The following is a 21,504-nucleotide window of genomic DNA, read 5'->3' on the forward strand; positions in this document are numbered from 1 at the left end:
TTTTTTTTTTTTTTTTTTTTTTTTCAATGGAGGGAAGGAGAAAGGGAAAAATTGCGATCTGTCTAACGCTTCTTCTCTCATTTCTATCTCTCGACTCTTGTCGAGCGATCGGGCAAAAATCGGGGAAGAATCGAAGAAATCGAGAGAAACTCTTCTTTCCACCGTGAGAATTTTCCCTCGTTGCAATTTTTTTGCCCGATCGCTCGACGATGATACGTCGCCTTCGTATTTTCTAGTCACCTCGGTCCTTCAATTCCTACGAAAGTGCTGCTATATATATATATATATATCGTGTACAGTATATTGAACACTGAGTACGCGTATACCGCGATCCTGAGCACCGATAAGTCTATCCACTTGTACATACGAGACTAGATAAACGATGCCTAGGGTAAACGATAGGAATTTTCGCGGCGGCTGGTTCCTTCGCGAAAGAAGATCTTGTTCACCTTGCGATGCGTGAAACTTTGTGATGCGAATACGATGTTAAATCGATGTTAACCCTTTAAGGATCTACATTTCAACATATTGATTGAATAAAAATATCTGAACAAAACAGTGTAGATAATATTAAAATAACAATAAAATCGGTAAAATCTTGGTAAAAATCAAATTTTTTTTTAATTTTCTTTCGAGAAGCTCTTTTTTTCAGACCCACGTCGAATATAAGAGATTTCAAAGATTATAAATACGTTTAATCTGTTGATAATTTACATGTACATAGAATTAACTGACGTTGCGACAAATTCACTTGAATGAACAATGGACAGATGTAAACGCGTTTTCCAATCACAAGCTGCTTTTTACGATCCTCTGCTCGAATGACGAAGGGTTAACAACATTATACGTAATCATTTTCGCAACAAATCAATAGAAATTGTAATACCTTTAAGAGACACCAGCCTCGCGAAATTCCCGATTTATCTTGTACATTCGAAAGCCCGTCGTACGTAGCGTAAAGTACTTATATCGTTCCATTGTATTCCTTTCCGTTCGAATGAGAAAGAGAGAAAGAAAGAAAGAAAGAAAGAAAGAGAGAGAGAGAGAGAGAGAGAGAGAGAGAGCTCACGTCTTTAGCGGGAGTAGAAACTCGAAACCCGACTTAACTCTGTTCTTCTCGAAAACCTAAACGCATAATATCATCACGCTCCTTCCTTTGATTTACCATTTAAGAGCAGAGTGGAGAGAGATTACAAGGCGAATCACCACCATTCTTTCCCAATTCGCGGATGCGCATCGTGGATGATCCTCGTATCTTCGATTTCGAAGATGGAACCTCCACCACCACATTTCTCCTCAACTTTCGAAACGTCGACGGGCAAAGAGCATCCTCTAACCTTCACTTTAGAAATGGGCGAGAGTATTAAAGGAGTATCAAATGCGTTTGAAAGTAATTTTTCCCTGAGTTATTGAGAATGAAATTTATTATTATTAGACGATCAATATCAACGAGCAAGTTGATATTGATAAGTTTCGAGAGTTACTTACTTTCACAGTCGCTCTCAACATAATCCCCATTAACGAAAAAAAAGGAACGTTTTCTACTCTCAAATGTATTCCCATCTTCGAATAATTATAATACGAATAAGTACAAACCGGCTCCACTTCATCCACCATGATAAATGGATAGAAATAATGGCGTGTCATTGATCATTCACGATGCGTATTTTAAATTGAAAACCTGAATTCGCTGGCTAACGATCGCTGTCACGATTAATGCCGCTCCGAATTCCGAGGAAGAACGAAGAACGTTTGAACGAGACCAGTGTAACCAACTGGTCGATCGTGATCGTGGATCCACGTGAACGAAGTAATAGAGCTATTACGTTATCAAGCCCATAATCGCAAGGAAATCAGAGGGAACAGATATGATTAGCGATTGGTTAAGTGCCAAACGGAGTGAGTCGTTCAAACGTTCCTCCCCCCTCTGCGCGCATCTTTCTGTAATTCTTAAGATGGATTCAAGTATACGTTGAAATGATTAACAAATAAAATACTGAGTGTTCCTTTCTGATTGTGGCTGCAATTTTTTTTTTTTTTTTTCTTTTTTCTATACGTCGCGAAACGTATATATATTGAGCGAATTTTTATTTCTCACTAGTTCGATAATGATAAATATAATATATATATATAGAGAGAGAGATATAAGGTGGAAGAAGATGGATTATAGAAAAAGAATAGATTGCAAGTTTTTAGATAAACGTATCATTGATCTCTTCCAATGTAATATATATCATAAGAAGATGTGTTATTTTATTTCTTTTCAGTAAATTAAAAAAAATGTTAATTGTAAAATTATAATATTGAATATTGAATAACGGTATATCTGTTTGCGAGTTAAAATTGAGATGATTTGTAAGCGGGCTTTGTTTCGACAGAATTGCATAGAAAAGAAATATTTTTCTGAGATACTGGTAGTTGAGAAAAGATTGGAATAAGTATGATGTAATCATACTAATATAAACATCTTAACAGATAAGAACTGGATGATCGAAAAAGAAAATATGATTTAAGAAAATTTGATATTTGAAAGTGATCGATTTCTGATTCTTGCAACGATTAAAAAATAATTGGATACTTTCGAATATGATCAATGATTTTTTTTTAATGTTAATTAAAATTAAGATTCGCCAATGAAAAATTCACTTATCAAACGTCTATTCAAAGGAAAATCAACAAGGCCGACAAATCTAAATATATCGTTGAATCGCTTGCCACTACTATTCACTTCGAAGAAAAATATTTATCTCTTTACTTTAAGAAAGAATAAGATAGGCCTCGTGTAAATTTCTTCGTTAAAGTCGAAGAAAAATATATTGCGCCGAAATTATCACGATTCTTAAATTCTTCGTAAAAATTTCCAATCGTAATCGCATTATAGCGAGAATAATACATTTGAAAATTAAATTATTCGTCGAGATTTTATTTTTCGTTAATAGAAACTAAAATAGATACTATATTGAGAATGAAAAATAATTCTACTCGTGAAAACAAAAATACTTTGGAAAATTTTTACTCTCAAATACGTTCGCACAATTGCGATACGGAGAAAAATTTGCAGACAAGAATATCTTGTCGTTATTTACGAAAAAATTTGCAAATTACATCGTCTCGACGACATAATTTCGACGACATAATTGCCAATGTATTATCGAACGCATACATAAAGCCTCGATGAAGAAAAGTGTGACGTTATAAAGAAGAAAGCTCATTAGCTTAAGCCATCGAACGGCTCGAGCCACTTAAAAAAAAAACGGATATCTACTCGAAGGCAAATCGATGTCCTTCTTGTTTCGAGGCTAAAGTTTCGATATCTAAAAAGGTTGCCGGAAAGGAATCGTTCGTTCGACCATCGGTATGACCATCGACTCCTCGAGATGGTTGTTTTAAACTGTGCGCCACTTCTCATAAATCACCGGTTTAAAACGTTTTATCGGCACAATTCGGATAGCATTGCTCCTGCGTATAAGGCTAAACGCTCGTTAATCTTTTCCAGGCGAGATGCGTGGATCAGGCACGATCGTAGGCGACGCGCCTGGAAAATTGATGGAGAGATGTTGTTATGGGAGAGAGTGAGAAAAAAAGTTGGAGACCAAGCGCTCCTTGATTCTTTCACGACATTGTTGTGAAAACCTTGGAGAGATTAGGACAGACGAGAAGAAAATTCTCGTTTAGTTTTGTTTGGATTATGGAGAGCTTAATTTGACGAGCTTGACATCTCAAGGAATCCTTGGTGAATCAGAATAATGGAAATAAAATTTGCATAACAAAAATAGAGATTGAAAGGAGAGTAGGAAAGGGTAGGAAATATTTGGAATTTTATAGATTCTGATTGGCAAAATGATTTTAATATGTTAATTTCATCGTCGGTTTCGCGAAGAAACTTTGATAATTATTTTATCGCGAAATCTGTAGATTTATATAAAACAAATTCTTATTAAATCTCAATAGCTTAAAACCCCTCGAAACTATATTATTACAAAAATGATGAAGCGCTTCGAAACCTATATATTTATAAACCTATATAAGAAAAAAATAAATTAACAAGAATACAAAGAAAAAAAAAACCTATAATTTTATAAATTCCAACGCAAAGAGATGTCAATCAAAAGAACTTTTCGTACAGAGAGAAGAAAAGTATAAAGAGAGAAAGATTTAAAAAAAACAATTTCAAAATCTACGAGGAGAATTTATATTGTCGCAAGATTAAATCCGTTAATCCGTTCGTTTAACTTGAGCAATACGTTTGTTTATTCGCGTGGAGAGGGGAAGTACGAAGGAGATACGGAAATCACCGCCGCCGATCGATCCGCTTCAAAACAGAAACAAACGACGGCGTACGTTCGTACATCATCGTTCGCTGCGAAGATAATGAAATGCACGGCGACGAAATGGGCGGACGCGTGCGACTGTGTGCGTAACGCTGCTCGCTTACGTTTATATAATGCCAGACCCGGGAAAGTGAGACACCATTGAATCGTCGACCGTCAAAGAGGCACGCGTTTCTCTCTGTCGAACGACATGAAACTCCGCATATCCGTTCTTCTCGTCGCCCTCGTGGCCATTCTTCTGCATTCTGCCGGTAAGAAGGAAGATCCGTGTAAATGTGGAATCGATTCGTTTGATTATTCTCTGAACAGTGTTTCAATGGTTTTTCTTTTAAATTTAAAAAGTAGTAGAATTGCAAATTAATATATTTGTTTATTTTATTTAAAAGGGATTAGAAGAAGTGCCCAAATAAATTTATGAATAATTTTTTCATTTCAATAAAATAAAGATGGAGAATTTTTAATTATCTTAATCTGTATTTAATTATCGATTTTAGCAGTCATGGGAAAAAATTGAAAATAGCTATTCCACTTTTATCGTTCGAAGAACGAGTGGCCCTCTTTCGAAGGGGCCGATCGTGGTAAATTGAAATATTCGCTCGAGCGAGGTGAACCCTTGCTTCGTTTCGTTCACCCTATTCACTTCACGTTCCATCGAAACTTTCGAATCGATCGTACAAAACATCGCCGATTATTTAACAATTTTTCGCAGCAATAACGTTAACATCCAATTTACAGAATACACGAGAGCAAACAGCATATGTCCTCGAGAGAATTGCCTCGATTCGACAAAGTGCGAGCTTTTTGTGATGGGTGCTACGTGTCCACGATCGAGTGACACGTGTTGCAGCGTTGGTAAGTTCGTTCAAAAATGTTATGATTAACGAAGAACGGAAGTTGCAAATATTTATTCTTCGTTAATTGAGTCCTAATTTTTAATTAGGATTTAAGAAACTGAAATAATTTGTAGATAATTCAGTGTGAAACTTTTCGTTTATAAATAATTAACAATTTATAAAATTTTCTTACTCGGATCTTTATAAATGATATTGAACTATTCTCGTTCTTATAAACAAGCTTTAATTCGTCAATCTTGACTCAAGAAAAAAAATACACTTATTATATCACGTTCGCAACGAATCAAATTCAATATATTGTGTTTATTCTAAACACAAATTAGAAAATTATTACAATCTGTCAAAAAGTAACTTTACTTCTACCCATGAAAAACGAAAAATATAAAAAAAGTTATTCCATATTTTAAAAGAAGGCAATAAATATCGAAAAATTTCATTCCGAATCAACTTATCGAAGAGCGAATTTATTTATTTATTATTTATTCCTGAGTAAGCAGTTCCTGAAAAGTGTTTGACGTTCGATCTAAAGTTTTTCCATCGTTTTTCGCACGACTATTTCTTTCTATCGATAAGATAAAGAGCTGTTGTGGAAACGTTTATTCCGGTCACGGTTAGAAAATACTCGGTGGAGATAATTATAAACCTGGTGACGATAACGTAACTCCGCGTTACAAACTGGATATAGCAATTTCACAACACGCAACACCGTCATTTCTACCGTGCCAAATCGAATGCTCTCGAGATTCACTTTTGCACGGCGTGAATTCGGAACGAAACCATCGACCGGTTAATTCATGCGTCACGCTGTCCACACTTTCACGAAACATGTCGCCACCTATAACTACGTTCAACTTGTTTCTCTATGGGTTCACTGTTCTTCTTCGGGTTCACCACTTCGTTAAAGAGTTCGAGAAAGATAATTCGTTGGATGATTATAGTTTTCATTGGAGAAATAATCTTGTCTCCTTGTATATATATTTTTTTTAATATTTCGAATATTTAAAATTAATAAATATCATGTTATTTTTAGGAGACAATTATAAAAACTTGACTTTATTAATTTAAGAAAATCTAAGAGAATCGTTCTTAGGTTGAGAAAAAAAAATCAATATGACATTTCCTCAACTAAAATGATTATTCCTATTTATGATTTCTTTATCAAGAAATGTTATTGCATTTCAATTTATATCTATTTGAATTTACATTTGTTCTGCTCCGATAAATTAACACACATATATATATTTTTTAATTTTCCTCTTCAATAACGTAAACTTTTTTTTAATGGATATTATTTCTCGAAACTTTGATACTTTTGCTCAACAATAAAAATACGTATTCAATTTTCGTGTTCACAGTGAAATCGGAATACAGAACTCACTGCAACCACTTCGCGGGCGAGTGCATGGACTTCTGTAACAAGGCTCTGCAACACGCGGTCGTCGATTGTCCATCGGACAAAGTGTGTTGCACGTTGGTTTAATCCGTGAAGAGAGGAACAAAAAAAAACAGGCAACAACGAGAAGCCTTCCTGCCTGCCTGCCTGTCCACCATCTGAACAATAGCGTTAATGTAACATCGATTAGTCTCGACATCGACTCGATCTGTGAATGTATGAATCCCGTATCATCTGTTCGTAACACACGTAACAGAAAAGCGAGTTAATTGATTTTACAATCGCAATGATTGTGCGTACATGTGTGGACACGAAAAATGGCGTGCGCCGCTTGATAATTGTGAATACGTTGCGACACAAACGCGTGGGACGTGAAATTAGTGCAAATGTGAAAACGTGAAAACTTCCGCGAAATATGCACTTGCTCCGTTCGTTTCTCTCGTTTCAGTGGATGAGAAAATGTGAAACGTAATAGTAAAACGTGTTTGTTATAATAAAGCATGTGTTTGAGAGGTAGTCTGAAGAAATTTAAATGAAACGATAATATGTCGATAAATCATTTTTCAATGATAGACGAAAGATCGAGATTTTTTCACGATGATTTTATATGTCGGGAATATATGTTATTAAACAATGTTTCTTTAATGTATATTATTCTTACGCTTGTAGTCGATGAACGATATATCTTTAATTGCAATTCTTTTTTTATCAAATTTGCGAAATACGACACGAAGCAAGAGTTGGACGTTATATTCAAATAATTTTGAAACGATCAATTGTCCACGAACACGGAATAAACGATCGTATGTAATACAATTCGACCATTCATTCGAAATTAATCGATAATTAATTTCAGGAGAAAGAAGACCGATCACCAAACCTAACCTCTTTCTTCTTCCTTTTTCGACCAATCTTCTCCGCAATCAATCGATCGATTAAATTAAAAGTCTTCTCCACGATTCTTCTCTAACCAAACCAAATAAAACTAGCGAATAATTCGAGTAGAAGAGAAGGAAGGAAGAGCGAAGAGTAGCAGGAAGAAATAAGAAGTGGATGTGGAGGGGAGGGGGAGAGGCACGTATCGCCGCGGGCAATGCAGGACGGTTTGACGGTGAGGGAACGCACGCACGGAAGATTTAGCGTCGTGTTGGTCAGCCCTGGAGGGTCACTCGAAGAATCGAGGCGCGCGAGAGAGAAAGGAGAATGGCTCGAGGCTCCCTCTATCGTCGGCCATCGCTCGTCGAGATATAAGAGAGCATGGGACGGTGACGCATTCGTCAATGCGAATTACGAACGTTGTAAAGCGTTGGCTCGAGACGAGTAACGATAGCGAGCAGGGATATATCGTTCGAACTGGCGGGATTCTTCGTGCGCGCGGGGAAGCGAGAAGGAAGAGATACCTTGCCCGAGGCCAGACACGAGGAACATGTGACACTAAATATAGAAACACGCCACGAAGGAATTCTTCGAAAGGTAACGAAACAAACATTCTCGTTTCGACAAGAAATACTAAACACGTGACGTGATCGCTGGTTGGGTCAAAAGCAACTTTCCTGTAGATCCAGAAATGGTGAAGACGCGTACTTTTACACCTAACGATATTTAAATTTAAATAAATAATCTCCTTCTTATCTTCTTATAATTCTTATATATATCACGTATATTATCAGAATAATCATTAAGAATCTTAAGAACAATAAAACATTTCCAACGTGAAGAACAATATTAATAAATTTCCTCGAAGAGAGAAATATCCATTTTCATCTCGCGTCGTCTCAAATTCTCGAATCACTTCAACCACTTGATAAAAACCGCGATAAATCCATAACGCAAAGAAATCGAGAAATTATCGAGAGGACTGCGAGCAAGAAGAAGAAGAAGAAGAAGACGAGAAGAGACGACAACGACGACGACGACGACGACGAAAAGGAAGGATGATGAAGAAGAGGTATACCTTGCCCGGGGCGCTGCAGGCAGATGCCAGTACGTGTACTTACATGCACACATACATACATACACATTTGTAAGAGCCGTTTCGGTTAGCCCGGGGGCGAAGGCGCGGAATCATGCAGCGTGGAAGAAGGAGGAGGAGGAGGAGGAGGAGGGCCCCCTCCGCCCCTCTGGCCCCCATCGTTGCACGGAAGATGGCCCCGGGGGCACACGCGGAGGTGTACCCCACCACGAACCACGGAGAGGAGCAACGGTCGTTCCGCTTCGGGCGCGGAAACGAGAGGAGATAGCGGCGAGCTTCGTGCACCCTCCGCACCCTCTCCCCTGTCTCCTCGCGGCCAGAGCCGGCGAAGGGCGGAGGGCACCGTGGAGAAGGGGGAGGAGGTGGGATTCACGGTGCCCTGAGGACGTTCAGCGAGACAATACGCTGTTCGTGGACCCTGCGGCGACTTCACGACGGACCGCTTGCTTCTCCTCTCCTCTCCTCTTCCCCTCCTCCTATTCTCTTCCCTCTCTTTTCGTTTCTCTTTCTCGCCGTTTATCCGCCCTTCCTCGTTTCATCCGCTTTCAGCCCCCTGGTCCTCGGTATTCGTCCTCGGATTCTCTACGCGCGTTCTTGTTTCGCAATTTTTAAACAAGGAGAACATTTGTGATGGGTATATTCTACTTCTGTCTGGTAGAGCAGAGAGGAGGTAGGTTTGATTGTTTCTCTTTCTTCGAGACGGTATCACGAATCGATTTTCAATTTATTGAAAATGGTAATGTGTTTGACGAGTATTCTAATTCTTTTTGTCAATTTAACGTTATAATCTTCTTTCTCTTCCAACGCTTCCTGAAAACTTCTTTCTTCATCAAACCTCTACGATCTACGTTCACGTCATACGTTCACGAACATCTCAAAGCAAAATTTCTTATACTATATTGCAACCCTACGCATAAATAATTTTAAATACATCCACGGATATTTGAAGATATTTGAAATATTAGATATAAGACATTCAACGCTGCCAAGTTTAAAAGATTGCAAGAAACGTAATAATTCCTTCACGAATACCTTAAAACATTCTTACGCAACTCCACGAATAATTTTGAATACACATATATTTGAAATACCAAAAGCATCCAACTCTGCTGTCAACTATGTCCTAAGAGACTTCTAGAAAGAAAATACAACGAATCCGCGTATCCATCGATAAACACCGTAATCCATCCAAAGGCATCCAACGCTGCCGAGTTTCAAAAGACTCGAGGAACGATTCAACGATGCAAGGGACGATGGATGTACAAGGAAGTCGTCGTTTCTCCCAGAGAGTAACCGGTAACAAGGATTATATTCGCGGAAACTTCGTCCTTGTTTGCGGGGGAGGGGTGGGAGGAAGGTGAAGAAACTATCTCCGCGGCTACGTTCCGTCTTTCGATGTAATAAAGTGCACCACGACCTCGCTCCGGGAATGGTGCGCCTCCTCCCCTCCGCTCTATATATATATATATATATTTGTCTTCCCTTCTTTTCCAGGGATTCTTTCTCGCCCTCTCCACCTCTTTTCGCCCGCCTTGTGTGCCCGCTCCTCGTGGGGGAGGGGGTAACGATGCCCCGAGGCGGGCCTCCTCCGCTGCCGCGCCGCGCCGCCGCTGCACCGCGGTAACGATAAGCAACGAAATGAAATATTAATGAAGTACCCTGGGCGCGCGCGACCATTTTTCGCGTCGCGTCTCACCACCGACGCCTCGGGTGTCGAAGAAAAAGTCGCGGGGGGGGGGGCGGGTGGATCATCCGGTGCTTCCTCCGGTGGGGGCGGAGGGGGTGAGGGAGGGAGAAAAGAAACGGGAGAACGGGTTGGAAAGGAGAAAACCGCTGACGGGAGCTGTGTCTCATCGCTCTCGATGGGTAAAAGTAAATTGATGACGCGGTGGGATTTTTTTATCCGGGCGTCGTGGTCAATCCTGCAACGGGATGAGTTGTAGGGTGGTGAGTTAGCGTAGGACTCGGTGCGTTTCTGGCGAGTTTCTTTTTTTTTTTTTTTTTTTCTGTTGGGTATTATTGTTAGAATATTTTGGTTGTATCGAGGTAAATAATAAAAGAGAATTTTCATATAAGTGGAACTAAGTATATAAGGGGAAAATTTTAATATTGTTGAATAATTTATTGTTCATTTATTGAAGCATTGAATAATCGCAGATAACGAGGTTGTACGAAGAGCGGATCAATTATAAGAGCTACGAATAATTGTTATTCGAGCATTTTAAATAAAGTATCGTTTAAAGTGAGTTTTATTCGAAATTATAATTAATTATTTTTTTAGTTGTTCAGAGTTCAATTCTTAATGCTATTGTTATGATACTTAGAATATAATAAAATAAAATGAATACATTATATTCGTAGATACTTTTTATTTTATAATAAAAAGATATTGTTTTTTAAATTAAATTTTGAAATTAATTAAAGAAATCAAATTTATGGATTCCAAATTTTTTAATTAAATCACGTTCCTAATTATAATTCCTACGATATCATCAATTTCTCTAATATTTCTTTTAGCTTCGAATCATCGAAGCTCTGTTTAACGAAATTTAAAAAAATTGATATTCAGAATTATTTTGGCTAAATCGCATAATCTCTAAGTCTAAAATTCTATCTTTCGAGTTGTAAAATATCCCGACTAAATCTTTCTAACTGTTGTCACAGGTTTAAATAAATAAATCTCTTACTTTTCCAACGATGATTGCTCGTCTGGATGCAATTATCCATACGATGCGCGTATGCAACATGGATTCGTCAAGGAGAACGCGGATCGCTTGTGAAAGGGTTAATCTATCGCGATATATCATTCGAGCGTCTGGCTCTGGTCATCAGGGAGTCAATCAGCGACACGTCGATCATATTTTTCTCACTCAAAGAGTTTCCTCGATAATTAACGATCGACACAATCGCACTTTCGATCACACTTTCGAGACATAATTTCTACGTGAAAAACATAAACACGTGAATCCATTTGAGAAAGAAAAAACTCTCGAATGAATATTATCACAGTCGTGAGCTGAGAGAAACCGTTCAAAGTAATTCCAGTCTCAAAAAATTTTAAATAAAAAGTCAATTCAAAAAGTTTCGCAAAACTTCAAATGCATTACGATATAATTAAGACTTATCTCTGTACAAATAGTCTATTTTCATTTGTATCTCAACGTTCTCAAAGTTTACAATTAAGTTTAAAATTTTAAATTTAAAAGGATTAAAAATATACTAATAAATATCGAAACGCTATTAATAAGAAAGGTAAGCGTTTTGAAAATTGATAGCGCATTTTCCCACCTAAAATGATAATAAAGCAACATCAAATCTGAAGCATTATGCAGCAAAACAAGTATTCAGGAAATACATACAACTCTCTATTATCGTTTGACAAGAATATATATATATATAACGAAAAAGAAAAAATAGAGGAAAGTAGAGAGAATCTACCATCCATAAACGAAACTTTCAACATCCCCCTTAAGAAACGATCCAATCCCACCCCAGGAAAACAGAAAAACGTAATATACGCGATAGAAGGCAGGATTCGGACTCGAGGAGCGAGCTAATTCGCCGAAGCCGCGTTTTCACGAACAATGCATGAAAATAACCCATTGCACACTTTTACCACGGCGGTTCATGTCAGCGTGGTTGCATTTGCGATGAATGCGAGATACCCCGGGCAATTCCCTAATTGCAGTGAGAGGCAAACGAGGCGGATGAAAGAGAGAGCTGGATGACCGCCGCGCGACAAGGACGACGAATCTTATCGAAAGAGAAAGACAGAGAGAGAAAGGTAGAGAGAGAAAGAGTGAAAGCTAGAGGAGCGAACGGTGGAAAAGGGAGAAGGAGAGAGAGAGAGAGAGAGAGAGAGAAGGCTATTCTCAGCTATGCTTCGAGCGCTCCAGAAACACACCGTGTCTCTCTCTCTCTCTCTCTCTCTCTCTCGTTCGTGCCATTCGACGTTCATCTTCCTCCTCCATCCTTCTCGACCAGCATCCCCCCTCCTCGCTATCTCTTCTCCCTTTCGCGACGTGTGCAACCGCTTCGAACGGCTCGAACGCCCCCGCGAGCCAACACGGGCCAGCGCCTTCTCCGTGTATCACCGTCTCCCCTCGATCTTCACGATCTTCACGAGTCGCCCGCGGGATCCAACTGCCTATAACCAGACTTCACGGACCGAAGAAAAGGGAACTTGGGATCCTTTACCAACGTTTCCCTCGATCTTCGCCTTCTTCCCTCCCTCCCTGTGCAGCCTACATCGACTCGATGTCCCTCTGCACGTCATTACCGCTTACTTCCATCTCTATCGGGATGCTCGTTCTTGAGTCGAGAGAATTTAAGCAAGTGCTTAAAAATCGATGGATATCGTCGATTATAAAATATATATTTTGTCGCGTTTGTTTCGATTTTGTTTCGATTTTGTTTCGTTATTATGGGAGGAAGGATTCATCGAAACGTGTCATCGTTTCCAATTTCCGCCGGATTTTTTTTTATAAAATGACCACGTAAAAAAAAATCGAGCACGGGCCAACGATCCCCGCTCGTATTTAATATCCTGCTCCCCGACGCGGTATCATTGCATTTTCCATGCCAATTGTTTTTAATAACTCTGCATTCAAATGAAGCGAAATTATCCTTTCCTCCCCTGTTCAGTCTTCTGTAAGGGAGCGGAAAAAAAAAACGGTTTCGAATCAATGGCAATTTATTCGAATAGCGGATGTATTTTGTATCCGTATAAAATGGGAGGGAAAAAAAAAGAGGGAAAAAAAGGGAAGAAAAATTAGCGAATAATAAATAATTCGTCGCGCTCACTCTCGCTTTCTCGTCGGGACAAATCGCGATCGTTCTATCACCGTGCAACGATCCGGAAATAAACGACAAGCCAATTAATCACGCCAGTACAGTTATCGATTCCACCCGCACGATCCTTCCATATACCCGATATCGTGGCCACGATCGCGATATCGAATCAGTGAACCGGATCATCCGAATCTGGCCATTCGATGGAAATACTACGTCCGCGATGGGATCGTCCAAAAATCGTCAGGATCTAATCGTCCGAGTTGCACGTCCGATAACGGAGCACCCGAGGCGGGCGTAATTACGAAACGCCTGGTTTCGGCGGAGTCGAAGCCAAGGGGGCGAAAGTTCGCGGCATAACGTGACGGTCCATTTAACAAACTGGTAAAAGTTTTGCTTTTGGTTATTCGATCGACTCGTTCCCCTTATTCTTAGCGTGTGTAAGTATATGGAGTAAGTATGTAGGGTGTGTTCGGCGGGAAAACGAAAAAGTTCACGACGGCCGGCCGGGAGTAAATCTTATTTCCCCGCGTAGGGATACTAGGCGATAAATACGAGGCGCGCTCAAGCGGCGGAGTTTAAAAGCTCGGCGTGGCCCGCTGGTGCCTGTTAATGGAGTGGTTATGGGAGAATTATTAGACGAGTGTGTGAGATTAATTGCGGTTAAGCCTCCTCGTTAAACTCACCGAACGGATTGAATTATAGCCGTCGGTGACGATAAAATAAACCCGCGTTATTACACTGTAATTTTCTTCGCCCGTGGATAGGCCGTTCCCTTTGTCGAAATACTTTCTTCTATTCTTCGTTCCACGATTTTATGTACGCGTCATATTTTATTACGTATTAAACGTAGAAATCAATTGGACGATTTCTACGTTTTATATTGCTTGAGAGATTTAACATTTAAACGTTTATTTAACGTTCCATTCGGTGAGAGAATATTGGTTAACATATCTATGGTTTATATTTTATCTTTTGAACAGATTTAGAAAATCCTTTGTTAAACAGTGTTAAATGCTTCAAAATAATATATTTTTAAATCCATTCTGATTGATATTTAACTGACGAATGGAATGATACTACTGAATTCCTGTGATCAGATTATGGATATTGCTACCAGCATCAACCGAATAAAACCCATGAATGTTAAATTTGAAAAGGAAAGTTTCAGTCACGATTATTCTATTTTTACACGACTTGCTTTAGCCTCAGTTTTTATTAAATCAACATCTACACAAATCTTTTCTTTATAAATCAGACATATTTAAAAAAAAAAAAATACAACCAAATGGAAAGTATTCCAAAAAATAAAAATTGTACGATAAATAATCCTTATGTAAAAAATTAAATAATTTATCCATTTTATATCATCTTATTGATCTCGTCTTAATAAAAACAAAAAAAACCACGAGTTGAAAAGCGAATGAGAAGTATCGAGGAGAGAAAGACGAGATACCCGACGACTTTCAAACTTACTGACCTCGAACGAACTTCTGCCTTTCTCCGCCAACTTTAACCCTTCAAACTGACGAACGACGTTCATTCCAAGTTCAAATATCGCGGATGATCATTGGAAACTCGATCGAACCGCATTCGCCATCGATATCGAACGATAAGGAACGAGAATTATCGAAATTCACGAGGTTCGTTAATCTCGTTTAAATCCTCGCGTGCGAATAACAATGCACGGATGCCGGGATACTGTTACGCGATTCCAATCACGTTTATATTCGTTTTATAATGGCCGATAAATTATCGTTGATGCGACAAGCGAGTGAAAAAAAAAAAAATATCGAAACACGAAGATTACACTGTCCATCCTGCCCATCAATAATCGTGTGATTATACGAATTGCTTTCGTTCATGCATGAATTAGTTCTGGATTAGAATTTTTATAACGATTCCACGTGATCTGCCTATCGTGGCAATTTTTCATGCAATCTTGGAAGAAGAGGAAGCGAGATCTACCACTCGATTTCATCTTGACGTGTGTGTGCGCGTATAGCAAGATGATTCTCGTCTAATATAATAGCGTGATCACGATCGTTCTGACAAGTTGTTATCTTTGGCTGAACGGTGGCGTGTCTGAAACTTATACGTGGCTTCCACTAATCCAACTCCTTAAGTAGCATGACCCTCGCGCGAGTAAATCGAGTAACATTTAGCTTCCACGTGTTACGAAAAGAGTAATCATCATATTTCTGAAACATCAGTCAATTGCTGTGAAAAGGATCCCAAATTAAAAGTCGTAAACTTTACTTGCACTATCCGAACGAATTTAATCGTTCGTCGTGTTTGAAATAATACACATTCTCGAAGAATTAAAATAAATTTGTGATACACAATTTGAAATAACGTAACAGAAATACGTAGTACGTTAGAAAGAATATCATTGTTCTCGCATCGATAAATTGCGAATATTCGAATATTTATGGAAAATTTAAATCTTCACGCACGTATCAACAAAATAAATCCAAAAAAAATTTTTAAAAAGGCAAGATTTTCCGCAACAAACATCTGCAATTTGATAATAATCAATTTTATAAAACAATTCATCTAATATTTACAACCAAAAAGTCAATATTTTATTTCCATCAAGAGGATATATAACCTAAGATTTTCAAACAAATATACACACATATATATATATATATATATATATATATTCACAACCGGTGTCCCCGCTTTCTGCCAAGAATTCCACAATTTCCATCGTGGAACCCGCGATGAGGGTTTCGTGAGGACGCGCGCGGAGAAAGAGCGAGGCCCAAGGCGGTTAATAAACGTTATTGGCGGGGCCCGGTCGCGCTAGGTGGGAGTTAAGGCCCAGAGCACATCCCACGGCCATCTATGGGAGCCGGGCTGCCTTTTCTCAGGGAGCATTCGGTTACCTTACGTAAGCGGACGAAGGTTAGACGAGGAGGAGATAGGACGATTGAACGAGGACAACTCTCGATGAGGACGTAGAAAAAGGCGTAGAAGGGGGTGAAAGAGGAGGAGAGAGAGAGAGAGAGGAGGGGAGGGGGAAAGGGGTATCAGCAGGCAGACTCGAAGAGAAGGAGCCCGGGGGCTGTCTGGAATCTTCTCAAAATGATTCACAGCCTCCGGTAATTTACATTCGCTTGCGTGGGTGATCGTCGGAGTCTCGGTATCCGGGGTGGGGGCGGTTGGGTGGTGGCGGGGGGCAAGGGGACCATACTCCTCTCTTTGCCGACTGCCATCGAAAAGGTTAAACATACACCCACAAGAGGTCACGTAACCAGCCGAAGAGAAAGAGAAAGAGAAAGAGTTCGCCACCTTCCTTCTTTTACGTTCCACGTATATAAGCGAGAACGTGGTGCACAGCGCGTCGGTGCGCATCAACGGTGGGCGAGCGGAGTTGACCCGTTAAACCCGTTGAAAAAGTCGAAAACTAAGTTAAAAGATTTCGAGTAAAGTCATTTTTGAGTGAAATTATTTGTTAAAATGGTTAAATAATTAATTTATTCGTTCGTCCATCACAGTCGATATGATTTAATTCTCGACCGATTATTATTATTATGTTTTGAACAATAAATTTATATTGAAATAACTTATGGAATTGACTTTACTCGTAACTTCAATTATTAAATTTATAATAATAATTTTACCCATTACTGGTGGACGAGGAAAGTAGAGGAAAGAGAGGAAGGAAGGGGGTGGACGCTCGAGTAGGATTTTATTCGATAAATTCACGAGTATCCACGAGTATCCATATATTTTCAATGGAACGGATGCTTAAGCTTCGAATTAGTCCAGAGTCTAATTTAATAATTTAATAATTTATTTTGTTGCATTTATATTTGTTAAACGTTTCGTCTTCTGCCGATAGATTTGAATTTGAATAAGATTGGATTGTGCATGGATGCACAAAATTGATAGATCCCTCTTTTTTTTAAACGAGGAAAGGAGATGATTAAACGACCATCAAGTTTTTATCACTCTTAATATTTTATACGCAGCTCGTTTCGAATTTCAGAAGAGAAATTTCAGAAGGGATTTGAGAGACAGTGGTCCCCCACAGGGGATACTTTTTAATGCTCTTCGCGAATTGTATCCTGCAAATCGGATTTAATGCTTCGTGACTTCATTGGACGGACCACTGGAAGTCGTTCTCTCAACCATTTGGAGCGTTCCAGGGGGTCGAACGCACTCGCCCTCTCCGCTCTTTCTTGGCACTTGATGTCTTTAGTTTCGGTCCACCGATCCAGACTCGACTCATCAATCGTTTCCTCGATCATTCGGGAATCAGGGATTAAAATAGCATCTGTGCACGGTCGTCATCGTTACATCAGCAAATAAAAAGGAAAATACTTAGCTGGATCCTCGAAAATTTTTTCGTTCAGAGACAAAGATTCTACGAATGACTGATTATTACACTCTTTCTCTCCCTCTCTCTCTCTCTCCATGATTCATTCAAAAGTGGACATCGAAAGAAATCGCGTAGGAGCGACGATGCTTTATTATAAGAGGAAAAGCAAGCATCCAATAAAATATCGATTTCAGTAAGCACTCCATGTAAACATGACATCTTACATCCATTAAATAATATTCCAAGCAGCATTCACATATGAAACGAGATGCGCGCAAAAAGAAACGTATACGTAACACGCGATTTAATTGCCTTGACTGGCGTGGACGAGGACTTGTATCGCGGTTCTCTAGCATTAACAGAAGTATGAAAGGACAGGGGGAAAGGACGAGAGAGGAAGGAAAACGAAAAAAAGAGAAAAGAAAAGAAAAGAAAAGAAAAGAATTGTGGAAGAGAGAAAAGGAGGAAAGAGACAGGAGGAGGTTCTCGCCTTGGGCACGACACGACCCGTTTCAAAGACACGTAGGGCCAAACCAGAGGGCAAAGGAGGGAGGGAGAGACACTTCTCCCTAAAATATATGGAGCCACGGGCAACACTCGGACTCTCCTCGTTACATCCTGGTGGACGCCTCGGGCTCTCACTGGTCTGTATATATATATATATATATATATATATATATATATATATATCATATGATACAAAAACATCGCGTTATTTTCATCTTCCTTCATCGCGACCGCGTTGTCTCTGTCCTGTCCATCGTTCTCCCGTCTCTTTTCTTTGCTTTTCTCCCGCGGACGAGGCAAGAAAGTTGCCGGGGGGCATGTGACCACCACCATTATGCCTTCCTACTCCCCTTCTCGACCTCCTCCTCCTCCTCGTCGTCCTCCACTCCCCGTCTACGTACTCGACGAATGCACTTCGCCACAGTGTACGTGCGTGCGTCCTTCCTCGTCTCCTTCGTCATCTTCGACAACGAGAATTACGCATTCGTTGCGACCATATCCGTCTCAGAGATCGTAGATCAAATACATACATACGAGTTTGACAACAGAGAATTTTCCTTCTTTTTTTTTTCTAATCCTTCACGAGAGTGAGGAGTATCTGTATGAGGATAGACGTGGATGTATTCGTAATTTTCGTTATGCAATTAGAATGAATTATTGTTGCGACGTGTTGTTTAATTGATTAGAAGATCGAAACGGATATTTGAATCGAAATTATCTGAAAAAAATTAAATATGGTATAAAATTGATTTTCGATTGGTTTCAATTTTCTTTAAATGGAAAATTCTTCGAGTAATTTTTGTTTTTCTTAAACGAGGATAATAATTCCTGTGGGAAGTTGTTAAACGAACGCGTCAATTGATTCGAAACGAAACAATGGCTCGTTTTCTTTAAACAGTTCCTGTTTAATACATAGCATTCAATAAAATATTCCAAAAATATATGGTTAAACGTCGGACGGCATCATTGACAAAGGCATATAAACTCTAATTTTACGAAGGTACTCGGGGAAGATAAAGAGTACTACAAGAGTTTAACGAGTTACAACATGGTATAACCGTGCATCAAGTTTTTCCCCCCAACGAGTCGAACAGGTGGACAAATGAATACTTGAATATATATATATATATACAATCCATAAATCTATTAAAGACTGAGGGAAAAGATAGATACAAAGAGATGGCTAATAAATCGACGACAATTCCGATAAAACTAGCTGTAAACTGTGCTCGTCTCGAGTCCATTAGAAAGATAACGCAATCGTATCGTGTTTCCCCCTCCTTGCAATGTTCCACGAGATCTATCGTGGATCGCGTACGAACATGGATGGATCGATCCATCACTGTGAACGCCAGTTGATTCGACGATTCGACGTACATTCGTCTCCTCGCGCTCGAAAAGAACGATCCGCTCGATTTGTTGCGTTTTTGTGGACGGAGGCGAGAGAGAAATCATGAAAGAAACGAAGAAGAAGTAAGTAAGAATTACGATGAAGGGAAATGTGACGAGTTAATTTCTGATGAGATTTGGCGATTAGAATACGAAAAGAAGCCGTTTAGATATTTAAATGTAATTTTGAAAAGAAGAACAGAACTTAGAAGTTTGAAGATTTGAATTCTGTTAAAAATAATAAATTTAGGAAATTTTAAGGATTATTATACAGTCTTGGTAATATATTGGATTGTAAAACAGAAAATGTTTTGTAAAAAAAAAAAAAAATTGAAGATATAAATCTCTGATTCGTTCTACAATTCTACAATTAGAAGAGTAGTAGAGAAAGTATAAATTATCGATCGTCAAGTAGATCTGGAACACCAAACACAGACATACTCGATATTACGAATTTCTGAATCGCTCTGACTCACTCATCCTAATTAGATAAGTAGAAAAGAAACTAATACAAAACCGTCTTTATTCGCGCTAATTAATTCTTCTCTCGTTAGTCTGTGCTCTTTATGGTACTCTTTGAAAGATCTCCTTTCTACGATGTTCTATTAAACAGATGTAGCAAAAGCAAACTTAAAATCTTTCGCAATACGATAAACCACAAACAGAAAGCATATTCATTATATTTTTCTCTTAGAATTCAAAAGAGACAATACAATTTTTTAGTTACAATTTCAAATAAAATAAAACAAAAACTTTTTCCTTCGATCTTTCTTCACTTATATCCATCCTAAAGCATCTTAGATCAAGAAAGAAAAAAAAAGGAATACATTTCACAATATTCCCTTTAATTTAATAAAAATTAATTTATACAGCCGAATTTTCAAATATATATATATATATATATCAAATTCCTTCCTTAACCTTTCTCCTTCGATCCCTTTAATGCCTTTAAGAAAAAAAAGAAAAGAAAAACAATTCCTCTCCTCTCCCTTCCCACCATCAAACCCAATCATCTCCCCGTTGAAAAAAAAAAAAATCGCTCAACATCGACTCGCTTCCACGAACGATCTCCTCTTTGACGAAGATGGCATCATCATCGCGGAATCGGATTGCTGACACCGGTTTAACGCGTCCCTTCGATCGAGGATCCGAAGCGAACGATCGAGAGGCGGCAAAAAAAGCCGTGGACAAAAACGTGGCGCGGATCGTGCCCAACGATTTCGAATGTTACTCGAAATGGCGAAGTAACAACCCCCTTTCCCCTCCTCCCCACCTGTCCACCACGACTCGTGGTGGCACGTATACACGAGAGCGTCACTTTGTCCCTGACGAAGTTAGCGTTTACGTATGCGAGCAGCATCGTCCGTTCGGTGGGTTTGGAAGTGCCCCGGGCATTCTGGAACGATGTTGTCGGCCGTGGCCGTTTCAGCCCGGGGCGGCTCGAATACGACAGACACCGAGAGGCTTGCCTCCCTTTATATCGGCCCTCGCCAACTGCCCCATTATTCTCGATGGCCGATGGCCAATCGTATCGGCCGAGTACCAACTCTAACTTTACGAGGTATACCCCGACGAAGGTGGCCGGCCCTTCGCTTGGAAAAGCTCCAGCTGCGGATTCGGCGAGCCAGCCTCGCCTCACGAGAATCCACCACCTATTCGAAATCCCCTCCTCCCCCTCTCGCCGATTATATTTGTCTTTTATCCTTTGTCTCATGTATGATTTTTCGACCGTACCTTGTCCGGACGTCTGGAAGAGAATTCGATTCGAGGGGAACAAGTTTGAAGAGATTGGAAATTGTTCTCAGAATGGATCTATCTATTAGTTTGGTTCTGGAAAATTTTCAGAGAAGCGGAAAGAGAAATTTTGGGAGAAATTAAATTAAAGAAGAATTTGTACAAGTTGAATTATCATTGTCGTTAAGTATTTACGGCCACGA

At 39.3% G+C, this 21,504-nt stretch overlaps 1 protein-coding gene across 1 annotated transcript; it reads left to right on the forward strand.

Annotated features, from left to right (window-relative positions):
• Window positions 1-4,414: 4,414 nt before the first annotated feature.
• On the forward strand, window positions 4,415-7,394 carry LOC122716646. The gene is made up of 3 exons (XM_043939923.1): window positions 4,415-4,582; window positions 5,067-5,183; window positions 6,541-7,394. Exons 1-3 carry the CDS (start codon window positions 4,522-4,524, stop codon window positions 6,663-6,665), a joined length of 303 nt encoding a protein of 100 aa, XP_043795858.1. The 5' UTR covers window positions 4,415-4,521; the 3' UTR covers window positions 6,666-7,394.
• Window positions 7,395-21,504: the final 14,110 nt, after the last annotated feature.

The sequence above is a fragment of the Apis laboriosa genome, unplaced genomic scaffold, assembly GCF_014066325.1.
Source record: "Apis laboriosa isolate Shangri-la unplaced genomic scaffold, ASM1406632v1 scaffold47_cov149, whole genome shotgun sequence".
Taxonomy (NCBI): domain Eukaryota; kingdom Metazoa; phylum Arthropoda; class Insecta; order Hymenoptera; family Apidae; genus Apis; species Apis laboriosa.

Bases quoted from the DNA above. Each gene is read 5' to 3' on its own strand.
- LOC122716646 (XM_043939923.1), top strand. From the start codon at position 4,522: ATGAAACTCCGCATATCCGTTCTTCTCGTCGCCCTCGTGGCCATTCTT. The intron at 4,583-5,066 runs GTAAGAAGGAAG...TCCAATTTACAG, and splicing joins CATTCTTCTGCATTCTGCCG to AATACACGAGAGCAAACAGC. The intron at 5,184-6,540 runs GTAAGTTCGTTC...TCGTGTTCACAG, and splicing joins TGACACGTGTTGCAGCGTTG to TGAAATCGGAATACAGAACT.